Below are 18500 nucleotides of genomic sequence, written 5' to 3'. Positions count from 1 at the left end.
TAGTTAGGGCATTTAGCAAAGGTACCACGTAGGCTGGGCGGGAGCAGGGAGGGGGTCTATGTACGGTAGGGGGGTATAGATTTTAGTAGCAAGTGTTTGTTTCTCCTTTAAGCATCCAGATAAATGGTAGCTGCTGCCCAACTACATGGTATATGCTAGCCAAGCCATGTATAACTCAATGTCAAAATCTTCCGCCCAGTCCCAAATAGGGATATGGCCAGCAAGTGCGATGCCACCCTCAGATTTTTCCGTCTTAGGCCTGAGTCTTTGTGCCCTACTCACAAATCTGGGGCTGAATGGAAATCCTGCAGCGAAATAACTCAGGCTCAAACTGGATGTTATTTAATGTTGTTAATTTATCAGCCAATTCCAAATAGAACATATATTACAATAATATTAGTCTTTTAATACATAGAACCTAACCAGTCCTCTTTCATCTTCTGAACATGGGGCTTATCTGTTCAAGCCTTTGTTTATAATATGTGTGACCTGAAGGTTTCAGATGGCTCTTATATCAAGCTCGTGTTATTATAGGCTTCTTACAGAGCAATAAGTTCCAGTTGTGAGGAGATTGTTGTGTTACTGATGTGGCAAGTCAGAAGGTTGTATCTATGAAAGGAATGATATTTAGTATTCTTGTGGACCTTTCAATTCTCTTTCCAGGCCCCTCTGACTGCATCGGATACAGCAATTCTCTCAGGAAGCCTCTCCACACAGAATGGCAATGGTGGGGGATCAATAAACCTTGCTCTTAGACGAGTGACCTCAGCCAAAGGATGGGGAGAGGTGAGCTGTTTAAAAAAATAATAAAATTCTACTATATAGAGAGTGAGTGTTTTATTGTTATTATTTTTATCCTTTATTTATGCAGAGAACATTATGGAAATAAAATTAAGTAGCTTGGAAATGGTTGTTTATGCAGTTATAGCTGTCTGCATAACTAGAATGTATACGTTTTTATACATTACTGCTTATGTGTAAAGGGCAAAACTAATGAGATCTTCCTCTGTTAGTCACATATTATGCGGCATAAAAGCCTATTTGTGCGTAGCTCATGAAGAGTTATCATTTATTACAGTGGTCCCCAGGGCTACTAGTTAGTCTCTAGCAAATGTTAAAGGTGCCAAAGTTCCTTTTTGAGACTCCAAACCTGGAAAAGCAGACATACTAAAACGGCCCAAACAAAATTTTTATATGAACCTTATTTCAGTAAGTGTTTAAATGTGTATTATAGGGTGAACACAAAAGTAATTTCTGCTCCTGTAATTTAAGGGTTTGTTCACCTTTGAGGTCACTATTAGTATGATGAAGAGAGGGATATTCTGAGACTATTTGGTTTTCATTTTTTACTATTATTTTTACTATTAGCTTTTTATTCTGCAGCTCTCCAGTTTACCATTTTTAGCAACCATGCATTGATTTAATTAACGGACTGGAATATGGATAGAAGAGGGTCTGAATAGAAAGATGAGTTATAAAAAGTAGCAATAACAATGAATTTGTAGCCTTACAGAGCATTTGTTTTTAGATGGGGTCAGTGACCCCCATTTCAGAGCTGGAAAAGTGCAATTTAAAAAACTATAAAAAATAGATAATGAAGACCAAATAAAAAGTTGCTTAGCATTGGTCACTCTATAACATACTAAAAGTTAACTTAAAGGTGAGCCACCCCTTTAATAAAAGTATAAATATCATCAGGAAAAAGTAGGAGTGAATTGAGGTGAAGCCTTTGTTACGAAAACAGCATTGCATGTGGTATGTGTTGCAGCACCCGTTTTCTGTTTAAAAATTGTTCTTCCAGCGTGACATGTTCTCACCATCTTGTTTTTTGTTTGTATTTTTCAAACATTTCGTCATATTCGTTCTAAATATGGACCTTGATGTCTGCAAAGGAGTGCGCTCTTTCCTTTAGGTGTAGATAAACTTCTAAGTCAATTCAGTTTAGTCTCCCCAATATACATATCTGAGTTTTGTGGGGTTTTTTCATTACACCAGGCACCATATACCACATTGCTTTGCTTGTGCTTTAGGTGTTGGGTCTTTTGACTTCAGCCATTTTTGGACCTCGGTGAACTATTATTTCTTTTAGACGTGGTATATCAGGATGTAGGAAAACCTTCTGAGACCATAAATAAGCATTTAATTAAAATCCAACACTATTCGTTTTAAAATGCCATGTGAAAAAGTATTGGGTGTTGTTTCCAGTCCCCCATATCCCCTGTAGAAGTGAATAAACTAGACACTTGTTTTATACAATGTTTGTAAAAGGCCATTGTCCTCCATGAACATAAAATACTTGTCCTTGTAGGATGAAAATTAAACATGATCCTAGTAGAAAGGAATGGCCTCGCTTGCAGAGAGAATACTTTACATAGCAGAAAGACATAATATTCCTAGTAGGAGCGTTACTGGTAGGAAATAATGTTTTGTTAAAGATAACATTACCCTTACATCTTTACAAAATTATTTTCCTAGTACAGGGATGGGATCTGTTACCCAGAATCCAGAAAGCATCGAATTACAGAAAGGTTTTCTCTATTTTATCCAAATTAATTCAAATTATTCAACTTTTCTCTTTAATAAAAAATCAGTACCTTGCACTTGATCCAAACTAAGATATATTTAATCCTACTTGGAAAACCAGCCTGTTTTCTAGTAGACTTAAGGAATGAAGATCCAAATTACAGAAACAATCATTATCCGGAACACCCCACGTCCTGAGCATTCTGGATAACAGGTCCCATACCTGTACTCAACTGCAAATTGTTTCTCCTGAAGGGTGATGGTTGATGTCTAGCCCTTTAACTAGCCCTATCTGTTTTTTTTATGGTGGAATTCCCATACACCGTTAAGATGAGAACGCTGCCATTAGACAAGATGCCACTGATTATCATGCGGCTTTTACTGTAACTGACAAGAGAATAGAGAAGTGTTGAAATTGACCTGTTAAATGTTCGTCTGTCCACCCCATTGCCACGCACTTTAACAGGACTTCCGAAATGTCTTTTTACTCATACAGCAGGAGTTCAGAAATGCAGACACTGTTTATTGCAGGTTAACTGCCTTGCTACCCTAGTGTGCCGGCTTTTGCAGAAAACAGTGTAATCTTATTCTGGCCTCTGTCTATAGACACCACACTTGTCTTGTGGCTTGCCATTTAAAAGTCTATTTCCTTCTTTATCTTTAATGTAGCAGGTATAAAATGTGGTTTAGTGAGAGTGCATTTGAAGCAAATTGTGCAGACTGGCTGTAGCCAAAGGGGATTGAGTATAAAGAACTCTGTAACATAATAATGCTTTTTCCCGATGGAAATAGCTCCCACTTAGGATTTTACAACTCCACAGAAAGAAGCAGGAGTTTTGCCTCTTCATTTAAGTCTTCTCCAACTTTGTGCGTAACTTGTAATGAGTATATAAACGCTGCAACTTTAACAAGTGTTCGGTACTGCTGAGACCGAACAATGTCAGATTAACATTGAAAAGCAGCTTCTGAAAGTCACCCAGACTGGTAAATGAGACAGTGAAAGCATTCTCCAACTTCAAAGGCTGTTCTGAAGCAGAACTGCTGACATGGTTTAACATGAGACTCTAGAGAACAGTCCCCAGCCACCTGTGAGACCTGAAAACACTGGAGTGTAACAAAATGGAAATGCAAGGCAAAAAAAAAAAAAAACCAAAAAAAAAAAAAGCAGCAATTCATCCAAAGACCCTTAATTAGATTCAGAGAGGAGAGTCAGTTATCAGACAGCCGGGTCTGCTCCGGAGAGGCCTCTCCTCTTTTATGCTGGCTTCCTGAGCTTGAAGAAAGAGACTGTGCTGCCAACTAGAGAAATGAGATTAAATCAGAATCACCACCAGTTATAATTTAAGGGCTGAATGGGGCAGTGGCCCAGGGCCAAAACATCTTCAGTCGGAATAAAAGAATCCGGCAAGTGACTGATTACATTAACCACAACTATGATCTACAGAGGCTTTAGGGTCAGTGGCTCTTCAGAAGGTTGGCCGTCCTGTAACCTGTGGCCCACTTGAAGTTTTTTTTTCTTCCCAGATTTAATTATAGTCTCTGAAAATTACCATAAAACAGCCTTCCACATCGAACTTGATTATTGCAATTTTGTCCTGCTATGATATTTGTATTTATCCTCGCTTGTCATTAAAAACAGCTTACGTAACAAACCTGTAGCCAAACGTTCCGCTATCGGTGCATAAAGCATTTGTAATGTATTCCAGATAATCACCCTAATTGGTTTTAGCGTCAAATAAGTCAATTCAGTTCCAAAAAGATAATCATGTCTTTTATTTTTTTTTGAATGGCACAGATGCATTCCCGGTTTACACTCTAAAATTAAAGCACTTTGGCACGCAAAGACTTAGTTACTTAAAAGGAATTTGCTTCTCTATGGAAGTGCTCCGTTTAGCCAAAAACAACTATATGTGAACTTTGTCTCTGTTTTATTTTTTTTTTCCTCTTCTTTCGTAAGCAAATGAAAGGCAGAAGAGACCCGAGAGACTGAAGGAACACTAGTGAGTTCCAGTCTATGACTTCTGAATCTAACTTTAATTCCTTCCCTAGGAGGCATGCAGACAGCCATCTTACTCTCACTAACTTATTTATGTTCAGGGAGACAGTTGAGGCAAATACCAAAAGTCAGTCAGGATACAGATGTAAAATCTAACCAGTCTTGAGGCCAGTGAAATCTGAAGATCACAAACTTCATGTTTTTCTCTGCAGTTTACACTATCATGGAGATAATACAGACAAAATGAAACAAAATGATTGCAAATTTTTCTTTTAATCCAGTCTGTGGCCATGAAATAAAATATTCTCATATTCATTCATTTGCTTTTTCAGCAAACACAATCACAACATATATCCCACTTCCAATTTTGATTTCAGGATATATTAATTTGGCAGGGAAAGAAAGTATGGGTAGGAAAGTATTAAGAGCAATCAAAAGAAGTTCTTCTTCCCAATAAAATAGCGTTGATCATATTCATGAACTCATGAACAGAAACAAAAAAAGACAGTTATCATCATAGTTATTCAAATTATTAAGGGTTTTGTGAAAATCACAATTTGGTTGAATCGTGGGACTCATTTATCAACACTGGGCAAATTTGCCCATGGGCAGTTACCTATAGCAACCAATCAGTGATTAGCTTTTTGAAGCCTGCTGCAAGTAGAAAAATAAATGCAACAATTTGATTGGTTGCCATGGGTTACTGCCCATGGGTAAATTTGCCCAGTGTTGATAAATGAGCCCCAGTATCAACAGTTCATCCCTCTGAGAAATATACTAGTAAGGAACTTTTTGCATATGGGGAAATTTGGGGAGTTTTGGCGCCCTCTTCATTTCCAGCGTTGTGGGTGGACAGAAAAACAGAAATGGTAATTGCCTGAACTGGTGCACAACCGGTCTACTCAAGAATTATGCCAATATCAATTGGAAGTATAGCAGCTGGCATTTCCAAGCAATAATCTTCTGATCCGTATGTGCACCAATACAGTCCAGGTGATTAACATTCAAATCAGAGAAGGGAAAATTCACAGTTTTTGGGTTTTTTTTGCTACTGACCTGCCTTGTTGGTCATCTCCCCTTTTGCCATGTCACCTTAGTACCTCTTAATATCCTTTTGAATAACAGTTGGGGGACATCATCATAGACAAAGTTGTAGGCTTTGCATGGTGGATTGCAGGCATTAAAATCTATCATAGTAATGTTAATAAGCAGTATATACTCCCACAATACCTCATTGGGTATATTGATCCCTTATAATAGGCCTGATTATATACAATGTGGTGATAGTTCAAGATATGCACAATGGAAGAATGTCTTGTCCACTGGTAGTACATGAAGAACCAGAACAAAAGAATAGTCATACTTTTCTTTGTTTGGGTTTTCTACTTAATGATGACATCAGTGGGGTCACTGCTTTCTATGCTTAGGCACCATCATTTCAATCCTGGAAAGCAAGGAACCTAATTATCTAAAGGTCCTGTAAAAAGTAGGGTCATTTTAAAATATATTTGCAGCGATAAATCTCAGTTTGCAATCCCAAATACCACACTATAGAGAAACAATCACTGTTTTGCTCATTGTTGGAGAGGATAGAAGACTACTATCACTTCCTTTAGTTCAGTAGATTAGTACTGTTAGCTGTTAGTAACTACTTGTAACTGCTAAGTGCCCTTGGTCCTATACATAGTATCTCCTTTCTACAGATGCAAAACCCTATGGGTTACTGATCAGCATTTGATTCAAATTGAGGAAGAGTACCCCTATATATTCCATCCTTCAGTTGAACTGTGATGCACAAGAATCATGATACTAACCAGAAAATGCATGGAACAATGGGCTAAAATAATTCTACTTACTGTGCCATGGTTGTTTTGTGTCTAGACAAATAGTAAAATTACGGTTGTCTTCGAACTTTCATACAATTATATCTGTACTTGCAATAACAATAGTACAAATATTCCAGATAATAATGCCCAAACCATAAATCCAACTTCTGTCTTTGCATACACGTCCTCTCCATTGGCCAAAATGTATCGTTCTTCATTTTAATAGTTCATCTTTTTATATACCAAACTATCAGTCTTACTACTGTTATCTGCCATACAACAATATCTTGGCATGTATTGGCAGCTTAACAAGAAAGCTTAATCAGTATTAATGTAATGAGAATAAACGGGCAGGAAGCACTTATATTTCACCTTTAATTTTGCTTTGTTCATATTGATCTCTATTTTAAATACCAAGTGCATATGATTATTATTCATTTGAGCCTAATTTCTTTGCAGTTAGAGTTTGGAGCTGGTGACCTTCAAGGACCTTTGTTTGGTCTTAAGATCTTCCGTAATCTTACACCTAAATGGTAAGTAATAAAAAAAAAAAATTGTCTCTGTTTTCACAGTAAAGCAAAACCCGACTGACAACAGCTATAAAGTGCATTGTCTGCCCTTGGAAATATCGCAGATCGGTCTGAGGGTGCTAACTAATAGGGGTATGGCAGCGATAATGTGCGATTAACTCTATTGCTTTCTCTGTATATCATTCACAATAAAACAACCATGTGCTTAAAAATCCCCTGAATAAATAGGGCCGTGTATAAATAACTGCAGTGTTGAAAATATCTACCTCTATCTTATAGGAGAACTAAAGCTTAGCTTACGAAGTAGGCTAGAAATGTACATTATGTTTTGAGCTTCTGTACCAGCCGAAGTCAACCTCAGCCCTTTAGCAGTAAAGATCTGTGGCTCCAAAGATGCCCCAGTAGCTCCCCATCTTCTTTTCTGCTGATTAACTGCACATGCTCTGTGCTGCTGTCACTTACTGAGCTTAGGGACCGACGCACAATATACAGTACACATAGAAATGTCACAATATAAGGCTGATTAATACAGATAATTACTACATGGCAGCACAGAAACCAGTGCAACTAGCATCAGAATTTAATAATCAGCCTTGTAGCATCAGCTTATATTACAGGTCAACCTCATTTTCTGCTTGATAATTTGCGATGACCCCTAAGCTTATCTTCTCAACAGCTGCTCGGAGCCTACTGAGCATGTGAGTGTCGCAGACACTTTCCAAGGTGGTGATCCTCTGTGACAAGTTTGAATTGATGTGCGGGTTTTACCCGACCCGCACATCACTATCCTGGATCATTGCTGCTATTGAGAATCTGAAACTTTAGGCTGGTGCATTAAGTTTAGTATAAAAAATATGCGATTTTTAGCCATATTAATTTTTAGGGTTTAGTTCTCCTTTAAATGGAGTGTTTAGCAGGCATTCATGCAGTATGGCCTGTGTTTTAGTTTACCGTGAATGTCTTTGGAGGCAGAAGAAGAACTGGAATTGGGAAGTGAAATGGAGTCCAGTGATTTCACCAGAAAACAGGGAACACGAGTGGAACATTCGTTTATGAATGCATCAAATCCATGAGCAATTTTGAGCAATAAAGAGAAGGATGAAGGGGATTATTTGTCTTTTTGTGACAAAACTGCATGGTAAAGTGTCAAGCATCTGGCCCTGCCTTATAACTGGGATTACAACTACATGAGATTTATGATAATGAAAAACTTAGAGGAGTTAACATGTATTATTACATTTGCTCCTCCGACAAACGTTGTTTGAAGTAGGGATGCACCAAATCCACTATTTTGGATTCGGGTGAACCCCCGAATCCTTCGCAAAAGATTTGCCCGAATACCGAACCGAATATGCAATTTAGTGGTGGGAAGGGAAAAACATTTTTTACTTCCTTGTTTTGTAACAAAAAGTCAAGCAAATTCCCTCGCTGTCCCTAATTTGTATATGCAAATTCGGATTCGGTTCAGCCGGGCAGAAGGATTCAGCCGAATCCTGCTGAAAAAGGCAGTATTCTGAATCCTGGATTTGGTACATCCCTAGTTTGAAGGTGCCTTGTAAGCAGCTAAGAAAGGTCTCATGCATAAAAAAATGTATTTGAGAATCTAGTCTGACAACAATAAAGAAACACAGGCATGTACCCCTAAAGTAAGTCACTGTGTGCAGAGAACATTCCCCCCACCCTAAAAAATAATTCCAAATTCTTTTCTATCATGTTAATGGAACAAAATAAACTTTACTTACACTATATTTATTATTTAAATTTTGTTTCCTTCAGTCTTGGAATTACACAATCACAGCAAGCAGGCAGCAGCCATTTTGTGGACACTGTTATTAAGACAAATTGTGTATCACCCCAAAATCTTGTGTAAGCACCAGAATGGGGGACCTAATGCCCAGGCACAATGCCCTACATAATTATTGAACCTGAGGAGGGAAGGGGCAATGTGAGAAGTGCAGTGTAGAAAGTGCTGAATGGAAGGTGAAAGTAATTTACTGCCCCACCTCTATGCCTCAGGCACATAATATTTGATTGACAGCTCAGATATTTAAACACCAGGTATGAAAAAAAAAATAATTTGTGTTCCATGTTTAATTTGCAAAGGACTTTCATTATGCAGCTTTTTATGTGTAGGCGACAGGTCCACTTTAATATTTACATGTTTTTCTAGTAGACTTAAGGTATGAAGATCCAAATTACAGAAAGATCCATTATCTGGAAAACTCCAGGTCCCGAGCATTCTGGATAACAGTTCCCATAAACTGTATTTGTATTTAGATAAGTATAAGTGGGAGTTAAGGTAATAGTTTAGACTTAGATAAGCTAGCAAATTCTATAAATGTAAAAACAAGTAGAAACGGGATATTTAAATCCTTCTATGGTGTAAAACGATTGGTCAGCATTGCAAGTCCTTTAAAAAAAAGGCAGCTGCATGGTGGTTGTGCATAGAGAATGTCATCTCTCTGGCCAATGAAAGCACATGACTCCGACTGTAGCACATTATGCTACTTAAACAGTACATGGAACAATAATCTGCTTTTTCCATTCACCGGGTCCCTTTAAAATTGTAACGCCACACTGAGATTTAATGTGCTATATCTCCGCAGCTCAGAAGATTTCCTTTGTCAGCTGTGTTAAACTGCAGCTTTAAAACCTATAATTAGGGTCATTTTTGGAGGAAAGTAAGGTCACCCATTCGCAGTTTAAATGAGTTGCACTAGATTAATTTTTAGGGTAGTTTGAGATAGCAAGAGGTAATTTATTTCTCATCCAAAAAGGGTATGACCCTCATAAAGAGTGTCAATGTTAAACTTAGTTATTTAGGTCCCTGTTTGTTTAACATCAGCATTATACGAGTTTGTGTGTATTTTCCTGTGCAACTAGTTTATGTAGGACAACCGCGGGAATAATCCAAACTCGATTTGAATTCGAAATTCAAGATTTATCAAACCTTGACCCTGGGAACTATTCAAATTCGACTATTCACCACCTAAAATCTGCCGAGTTAATGTATAAGTCAATGGAAGAGGTTTAGTGACCCATTTGAAGATGTTAATAGCCTTCCTGATATTCGAGTTTTTAGATTCGGGTTTTTGAGTCGTTAATATTTGTTCGAGTTTTAGACATTCGCATTTTTTCTTAAATTCGAATTTCTAGTATATATTCCTTATAAACAAATGCTTTAAATGGCTGTGCAGTCATGTATTATAAAATCCTCATGCCTATAAGGATAAAGGGCCTCCTTAAATAAAATGCTAGTCATATTACGGCGGCCATTGACTTTGCGGTGGTTGGTTTTGCTACCTGGGTAGTTTGTGGCATCCTGGAAAAAAATGTGGGTACAAGGGGGTTCATATTGGTTCCACATATCTCACATAAAAAAATTGCGTGTTGGCAGGCAGTGAAAAAGAAATTATGCCAGTATGAGTTTCAGTCCAAGGGCAAAACACAATATAACTAGAGTTTAGTTCTATAGCTATTCCTGAATGACTATCCTTGGCATGTGACTATACAGTTGCACTACACTTCTAATAGAGTGGCTCTGTTAAACGCTGGTTTGGCACAGGATACACAAAGACTAGTTACAGCACCACCGTTTCACACCGCAACATAATGTGTTGGTGAGGCAGTTCTTCTGGAGTCTCTCTCTTGTCGGAATTTTAATGCCGTAGCATTTCAGAGAAGGAGCAATTATTAGAATGATAGAAAACGGTTATTATTTTGGCCCATAAAAAGTTATTTGCTAGTATCCTTTATTGCTCGATTATTAAATGAGCATTATATTATTTCTTTGGGGAAATTGCAAATAATAAAATTCCTAGGAAATAAAGTAAATTAGAGAATCATTACTATTTACGGCACTGAGCATGATGTGTAATTTAACAACTATTGGTTTTATTTCTCGATACTTCTGGAACTGGGAGGCTCTTAGGATCCCAGACCCTGACTACCTTCATTCACTTAATTGTTACTGTCGTCTCATTAAGATTGTCCTGGACAATTATTTGTTTTCTTTAGCAAAAATCCCCTGTAGATTAATGTTATTAAGGAAATAGAGCTTGACAGAGCCATACTTTTCTCCTCCTCTTCATGTGACACACAGGCTTATTTTGAGACAGTGGCCAAATTTTCCCCTGGACAAAACCCAACCAATCAAATCTGGGATTTCACTGCTCGACTTGCAGCTGGCTGAAAAAAGCCAATCATTGATTGGTTGCGGTGTTTTACTGCCCATGTCCAAATTTGCCCATGGGCAGTCCCATTGAGTACACAGTGAGTATCACTGTTTGAATACTTGGGATTAAGTTTGCCCCCTTTCCTCCCAACTAACTCGGGGTGGGGAGGCGGGACTGTGACATAGCGGGAGGTGGAACCATGATATAGAGGGAAGTGGGGCTGTGATGTAATGGGGCGGGACGTGATGGAGCGGGTTGTGTTACATTGGGGGTTATGATATGGCAATTGGTGTCAATCTCCGGGAATCCTGCCCGGTTTTCCTAATTTGGAAAACTGAGGAGGCAGTTTTGACCCGGACCGCCCTTCAAAAACCAGGCTTTCTGGGTCAAAACGAGACAAGTGGCATCCCTACAGTGGATTAATTCCAACCAGGCCCCTATCTGCGTGCAGTATGTGTTCCATTGGTGTGTGGGTTTTTATGCTCTTTTGCCTCCAGTTACAAACTGTTCTTATAAAATTGCCTCTGTGCCGTCATAGGGAAACAAGACTGTAAGTTCCATTGGGGAAGGAACTAACATGACATGATTAAGCATGCTCTGCAAAATGCTGTCTAACAAGCTATATAAATAAAATATAATTATTAATACTGTATCTTTTCTCTTTGAACCAGCATCGATCTACTGAAGATAAATGCGCCGTTAAGATGATTCACTTTGGACTTTTACATTAAGTCTTTCTTCCCCACTCATCCCTGTCTTCTGCTTCTTTGCAGTTTTTTCACTACAAACTGCGTTTTGCAGTTTTCCTCTCGTGGGATCCGGCCAGGCCTCACAACCATGGTAGCTCGCAATCTAGACAAGAACACTATGGGTTACATCCAGTGGCGATGGGGGATCCAGTCAGCCATGAACACCAGTATTGTCCGAGACACGAAGAACAGCCACTTCTCCATGGCGTTACAGGTAAGTTCTTTGTGGTCATATTTGTTGTTTTGGGGGGAACAATAATAATTAGCAAAGTCTTTTGCCTGTCTTTATATAGCTGAGATAATGGTCTTGCAGGGAAGTGTAGTCTTTCTTGTAAAGATTCACCGATATGTTTTATAATAACACTACAACCAATAAGATGTTTGCCTTTAAACAGGTGACCAGAGAATGTTACCTGCAGGTTGGTTTGCTATAAGTAACTGCACCTGGCAAACTTAGGGAGTTTCTTATCAAAATCCGATTTTTTTTTTTAAGTAAAAAAAGTCCAAACAAACTATTTGATCTTATTTATCATTGAAAAAACGTAATAAAGTCAGTTCGGAAAAAAACCCCGAACTGTTTGTGTTTTTGCAGAGTAAAAATATGAATTTTCAGGGGGGTTTTTGCCATAAAACACTCAAATTTTTCATGAAATCACTCAAAACCCCCGAATTTTTAGATTTTTGCCCAAAACTAAGCGCAGATCATGATATCAAAATTCTAAATGAGACCTTTGACATTGACTTCTACAGGACCCAAACAGCTTGGAGATGGAATATTTTCGAACTTCTAACAGCCTCGGGGTATAGTAAATCACGAAAAAATCGGGTTTTTATAGTAAAAAAAAAAACTCGAATTTTTCAAGTTTTTGTCATTCGGACTTAATTAATAAATAACCCCCTTAATATCTTTTTATTACATAGTCCCGTGTGTTTACAGGCTTTATGAGGATATGGGCTGTATACACCTGTATTCGACATGTGCCCAATCAATAGAGTTTGCATTGAAATTAAATTAAATGTTGCTTATTGTTTTCATTTCAAAATTAAATTGCACTAAACTTTGTAGAACGGTTAAATTGAAAACACTTTCACCTTACTCTTGGCCAAGCCTAACCTGGTAAAGATCCAGAATGCTCGGGACCTTTGGTTTTCCAGATGATGGATCTTTCTGTAACGTAGACTAGAATTTCATTTAAACATTAAATTAAACCAATGGGCTGGTTTTACTTCCAATAAGTATTCATTATACGTATGTTAGTTGGGATCAAGTACAAGGTACTGTTTTAGTAATACAGAGAAAAAAATTGGGATTATTTGGATAAAACAAAGTCAATGGGAGACGGCCATTCCATAATTCAGGGATTTCTGGATAACGCATCCCATTCCTGCATCATTGGGGCAAAATGGCACGACTTGCAACTGGTGGATAGATTGATGAGTTTTAATATATTCTTTAATATTTAAATAACACAGAGTAAAAGACTAAATCAACCTCCCTAAACACTGTTTATCTAAATATTTAAACTGTTCTGTCATAGTGACTGGTTTTATATGTTTTGTAAGCATTTTAGGATATAAATGTTAACCCTAACAAAGGCACTAATGTTTCCATACTGCACATACAGGCTTTTTTTTTTATTTTTTACCAATGGCCCAACAGGCACTTATAAAAAGAACAAAGCCAAAGAATTGTATCTCAGCTTTTTGCTTTCCTTGTGCTCATGTCCAGAAATCCTCCAATTCTATGTCATTGCAATCCTCCTGGGAAGCCAGCTGTATCTGTCATTAAGCCGCTCGCTTTGTGTGCACAGATTATGGGCCCAAATGACGTCTGTTGTTACTCAGGGACGGTTTATACATAAAATGTGTCTCCCAACCGGTGCAGTATCTAGGATAACAGGTGGGGAAACCTACATGTTCGCTGGGAAAACGCACTGGAGGTTTTATTCCATCCTGAATTTTGTCTTTGAAAGCTGGTTCCACTCCACTTAAGATGAATTTGAAAGACTGGGTATAATTAAAACCCAAATCACTATAACCGTTATATGAATGTTTTATGCAGTTCAATTATACTCTTTAATAAATGTGCATTTTATTATTCCTTTTTGGGCTATTTTGGCTGATGCATAGCTTTGCATTACCATAAATATGAAAGTGCGCCACATTAAAAATACTAATGTAAAACAATTCTAGTACGCTGCCTTGGAAACTTTCTGTGTGCGTAGTTTTACTGCTAAATAGAGTTTCCCATTTTATGGATGGGAAAAAAAAAAAGCCATTTGACAGCTAAGCACCAATAAGGGAGTGCTGGCCGTAAAATACAGTATACTGCACCTCAGTTAAGGGGCTTGGGAGGAGCGGGGCCTCACCTGATGAACCTAGAAGTGGGGGTATAAACTTATAAGTATGATAAAGTAGTTGTGTGTTTGACATACAAATTATTGACACCTCTAAAGTACCAGCCTAATGTAGATTTCGCCCATCCTCATACATGAGATGCCGTGGAGGTGGTCTTAAAGGAGAAGGAAAGCTGCCGATGCAGTTCATTGCCAATACATCAGCCAAATAGTCAAGCTAGAACACTATATTTATTCTGCAGAATGCTTTACCATACCTGAGTAAACAGCTCTAGAAGTCTCTCAGTTTGTTGAGGATAGCAGCTGCCATATTAGCTTGGTGTGACATCGCTTCCTGCCACAGTCTCTCCCTGCTCACTCATAGCTCTGGGCTCAGATTACAGCAGTGATGGGAGGAGGGAGGGGTAGAGGAGCAAACTGAGCATGCTCAAGCCCTAGCCCTGGAGGTTTATGCTGAAAACAGGAAGTCTGATACAGAAGTCCATGTAGGAGGAAAGAAATGCTGTGTTTCTTTTGACAGAGCGTTACTTTGAGAGTTTACTAGTGTATTTATATAGACCTTTCTGCTAAAGCTTACTTAATTTTAGCCGTTCCTTCTCCTTTTAGGAGCACTAAGCATAAGAAAATAAACTGGGGAAATATTGACACATTATAGCACTAGCTGTTATAGCAATAGACTGAAGGACCCCCTATTATGGGCTGGATTTGTCCACTGTACTCCCAACCCTATGTTGACAGTCAAGTTCTATCATCATTCTCTATCATTTCTCCCTGCACAGTACCCACAGCCAGACATCTGGGAGAGATGTACCGCCCTAATATCCCTAGGCATTCTGCCGGCTATGATTGTATTGAGAATTAAAAAAGAAAAAACAAACCCTCTTGTTTCAAAGTGAAATTGTCCCTTTAAAATGAAAAATCTTCTGGATGATAAAAACGCAACGGAAAGTGGCTCTTATTCCCCCGCAATATGTAAACAGATTCTTAAGCAGTACCTTCCCTTGCATCTGACTTAAGTGATATTTAATCTCCTTCACAGCTGGCTTACCCATACACTTACAATTTCAATTAAAAAAGAAATGTAGGGGCATTAATGCCATGAGAGCATTGTAGCCCATTTACCATTTAGTGGTTAAAAAAAATATCTGTTACAGAAAGAAAAGTCTGAAGGTTAGAGAACTGCATCGAGTCCCAGTCGTGTACTTTTAAAACATTTTTCTTTATTGTATGGTTTACATTTGCCTTTTTTCTTTTGACTGATTTCAGCTTGGAATTCCCCATTCCTTCATGATGGTTAGTTACCAGCACAAATTTCAGGATGAAGAACAAACGCGACTAAAAGGATCAATAAAGTAAGTACTGGGGCTTATTTTGCTATTGACATCTATACTTAGCAGGTTTCCTGTTCACATACAGCTGTAATTGGGTGCAGCCCAGCAATGAATGACTACCTTATTCTAAACACCAGATCTGCACACCCATACTTGGTGCACGTAGGTGGGTGATGATAAGAGGGGTGGATCACTTTCATAATAAAATTTGTATTTCGCTTTCTCTCAAATAAATAAGCATTTCATCATATACATGCATTATCAAATATGAATGGTTAAAGGACTAGTAACATCGAATTTTTTTTATATAAAAATTCGTTAGTAAACAGCAAAAAAAAAAAAAAACACAGAGACAAACTGAAATCGCTAAATCTTTATTAAGAAATAACTCCGCTTGCGTTCCTCTTCAGAAATGGCGACCCATTGCACGGCGCTCGATTTCTCCTCCCTGCCTTCCTTATAGGAGATAGCCAGGGAGGAGAAATCGAGCGCCGCACAATGGATCCTTTTCTGAAGCGGAGCGCAAGCAGAGTTTCAGTAAGTTATTTCTTAATAAAGATTTAGCGATTTCAAAGTTTCATTTGTCTTTGTGTTTTGTTTTTTCCGTTGTATACCAACGAAAAATTTGATGTTACTGGTCCTTTAAGGAGATATCCTCTCGCAAATATCCAGTGCAGTGTAATAAATTCAAAGATTTTTTTTCGATGCAGGGGATCGCCAACACCACCTCAGTCCTCCTAAGCGTGACTATTGTTTATATAAATGAGCTGCTGTGCAGCAATGGGGGCAGCCATTCAAAGGAGAAAAGGCTCAGGTTACACAACAGATAACAGATAAGCTCTGTAGAACATAATGGTGTTATCTGTTATCCATTATTTATCCTGTGTCATATGGTCTTTTTGCAATTTCTACCATTGCTACACAGCAGCTTGTTTATATGAACTATATTAGTGTTTCTGAAGCAAACACATCAGTTTTATCAGTGCAGGGCAACAGTACATTTTATTTTCATTACTTTAAAGGCCTTGCAGCCATATACTACCCAGCACAACAAAGCCATTCCAACCCCTACGAGTTTATTTAGTGCAAAATTGTATCATATAGAGGCACTTCTCTCCCATATTGTGTCCCTGCTTGAAATGAGCACATTGTGGGGGTACATTTTTCACTTTATAAAGTCAACATTGGGAGGGTGCCAATCCCCCATTGAATACTGAGCACCAGGCAGAAATGACAAGGAATGGCCAGTGCTGGTGAGTATTTGCAGTATATATACTAACCAGGGCAATTAGCAACCTGCACCTGAAATTGTTGTAGCTTTGTTAGCTCTTATGCACGTAGCAAAGGGGATATATAAATATGTAATTGTGCCTCAGTCCTTGCTATGAAGCTGTGTGCAGCTCTCTGTAGAGCCTTGTAAGTAGAGGCTGCTGGCAGCTGAAGTTCGGCAATAGCTTGAAAGGCGCAGGTTGGAACAGTGTTGTTGTAAAAGTAAAAACCCCACTGACCATGCTAGAATAAGAGTTAGGAGTTCAGTGAGAAGTTTAGTATATTGACACTAACAATAAGATATGGCGGTATTGCAATGCAATTAGAGATAGCCTGGTGGTGTTCTTCAGCCGCTGTTGTCATTATTTTACTTTGCAATGGCTGATTCATCCGATGTTTTGTCTCAGCAATGTCAGTGGGGCGGAAAGCAAAGAGCCAGAGACTAACTCGAGGGATTATTATTGATCCTATGAAGTTCTTAAAGGATCGTAAGGAATGGCCACATCTAAGCATATAAACGATCCCCAAAAGGCAAGCGCGTTTAATTGATGAAGCCCCGCAGACCTTCTGAATCTTCTCTGTAATTCCGAGACATCTCTATTAGTGACGCTCCCTCTGTTCCTCAAGAGATCGTTTCACTTTGTCACGGCGAACAAAATGTTCAGTGACTGATAGTCTTCTTAAATTATGGCTTGACTGTCCTCTTTCTTGACTTGCTTTACTTTGTAGGGCCGGATTTTTTGGTACGGTGGTGGAGTACGGAGCCGAGAGAAAGATTTCCAGGCACAGCGTGCTGGGAGCAACTGTCAGTGTCGGCGTACCCCAAGGAGTATCTTTAAAAATAAAGTAAGCAACCGCGCAGCAGCTATCTTTTTATTTAGTTATTATTAACCAATTACATTGCAACTCTTTGGGATAACAACCTTTCCCTTTACATTTCTTTTTTAATTTAGCTATCCCATTAACTTTGCAAAACAATAGGTCCCAAGTGGTGCTTTTAAAATAAATCTATATGCATATTCTCCAATCTCCCAGTATTATCAGATTCCATGATCCAGTGCCATTATCTGTCAGGCTAGGCAGTTCTATATCATTTTCATACGGGTGCTCGTCTATTTTTTAGTTTTAAAGTGACACAGACTTTACCATACTGCACACACAGTTTTATCCCCCATACAAACACAAAAAAGGGACTTAATGAAAATTATCAAAGCCAGAACTGAGCCATAGACACATGCCAAGGTTCATAGGGTCTTCTCACATTGGAATTCTCTGGGGAGTTAGTTATCATTGGGCTGGTGTACCTGTGAACTCATATACAGTCCAGGGAGCTAAGTATAGAACATACTTGTTTTCTAAGGGTTTGAGCCTGGTAATTTTTACAGTTAAAGGAGAAGGAAAGCTACCAAAGCAGTTTATTGCAAACACTATATTTATTCTGCAGAATGCTTTACCATCCCTGAGTAAACAGCTCTAGGAGCTCTCTCTGTTTGTTATGGATAGCAGCTGCCATATTAGCTTGCTGTGACATCACTGCCTGCCTGAATCTCTCCCTGCTCACTCATAGCTCAGCTTACAGCAGGGAGGGGAGGAGGTGGGAGAGAGGAGCAAACTGAGCATGCTCAAGCCTAAGCCCTGGAGGTTTAAGTTAAAAACAGGAGGTCTGATACAGAAGCCCATGTGTACATAATAGAAGGAAAGAAATGATGTGTTTGTTTTGACAGAGGACTCTATACCCCTCTTT

At 38.6% G+C, this 18500-nt stretch overlaps 1 protein-coding gene across 1 annotated transcript in view; it reads left to right on the top strand.

The window, feature by feature from the left end:
• The window catches only part of dnajc11.L (DnaJ heat shock protein family (Hsp40) member C11 L homeolog), a 126557-nt gene that overhangs the window by 96339 nt on the left and 11718 nt on the right, over nucleotides 1-18500 (top strand). The window contains exons 6-10 of the mRNA XM_018226143.2: nucleotides 664-786; nucleotides 6805-6878; nucleotides 11824-12013; nucleotides 15423-15508; nucleotides 17486-17602. Of these exons, the coding sequence (XP_018081632.1) occupies nucleotides 664-786; nucleotides 6805-6878; nucleotides 11824-12013; nucleotides 15423-15508; nucleotides 17486-17602 (590 nt within the window). The remainder of the gene's footprint in view (nucleotides 1-663; nucleotides 787-6804; nucleotides 6879-11823; nucleotides 12014-15422; nucleotides 15509-17485; nucleotides 17603-18500) is intronic.

This window comes from Xenopus laevis, chromosome 7L, assembly GCF_017654675.1.
Source record: "Xenopus laevis strain J_2021 chromosome 7L, Xenopus_laevis_v10.1, whole genome shotgun sequence".
Classification (NCBI taxonomy): Eukaryota; Metazoa; Chordata; class Amphibia; order Anura; family Pipidae; genus Xenopus; species Xenopus laevis.
The sequence above is the reverse complement of the archived record's forward strand: the minus strand, read 5'-3'. Positions and strand labels throughout refer to the sequence as shown.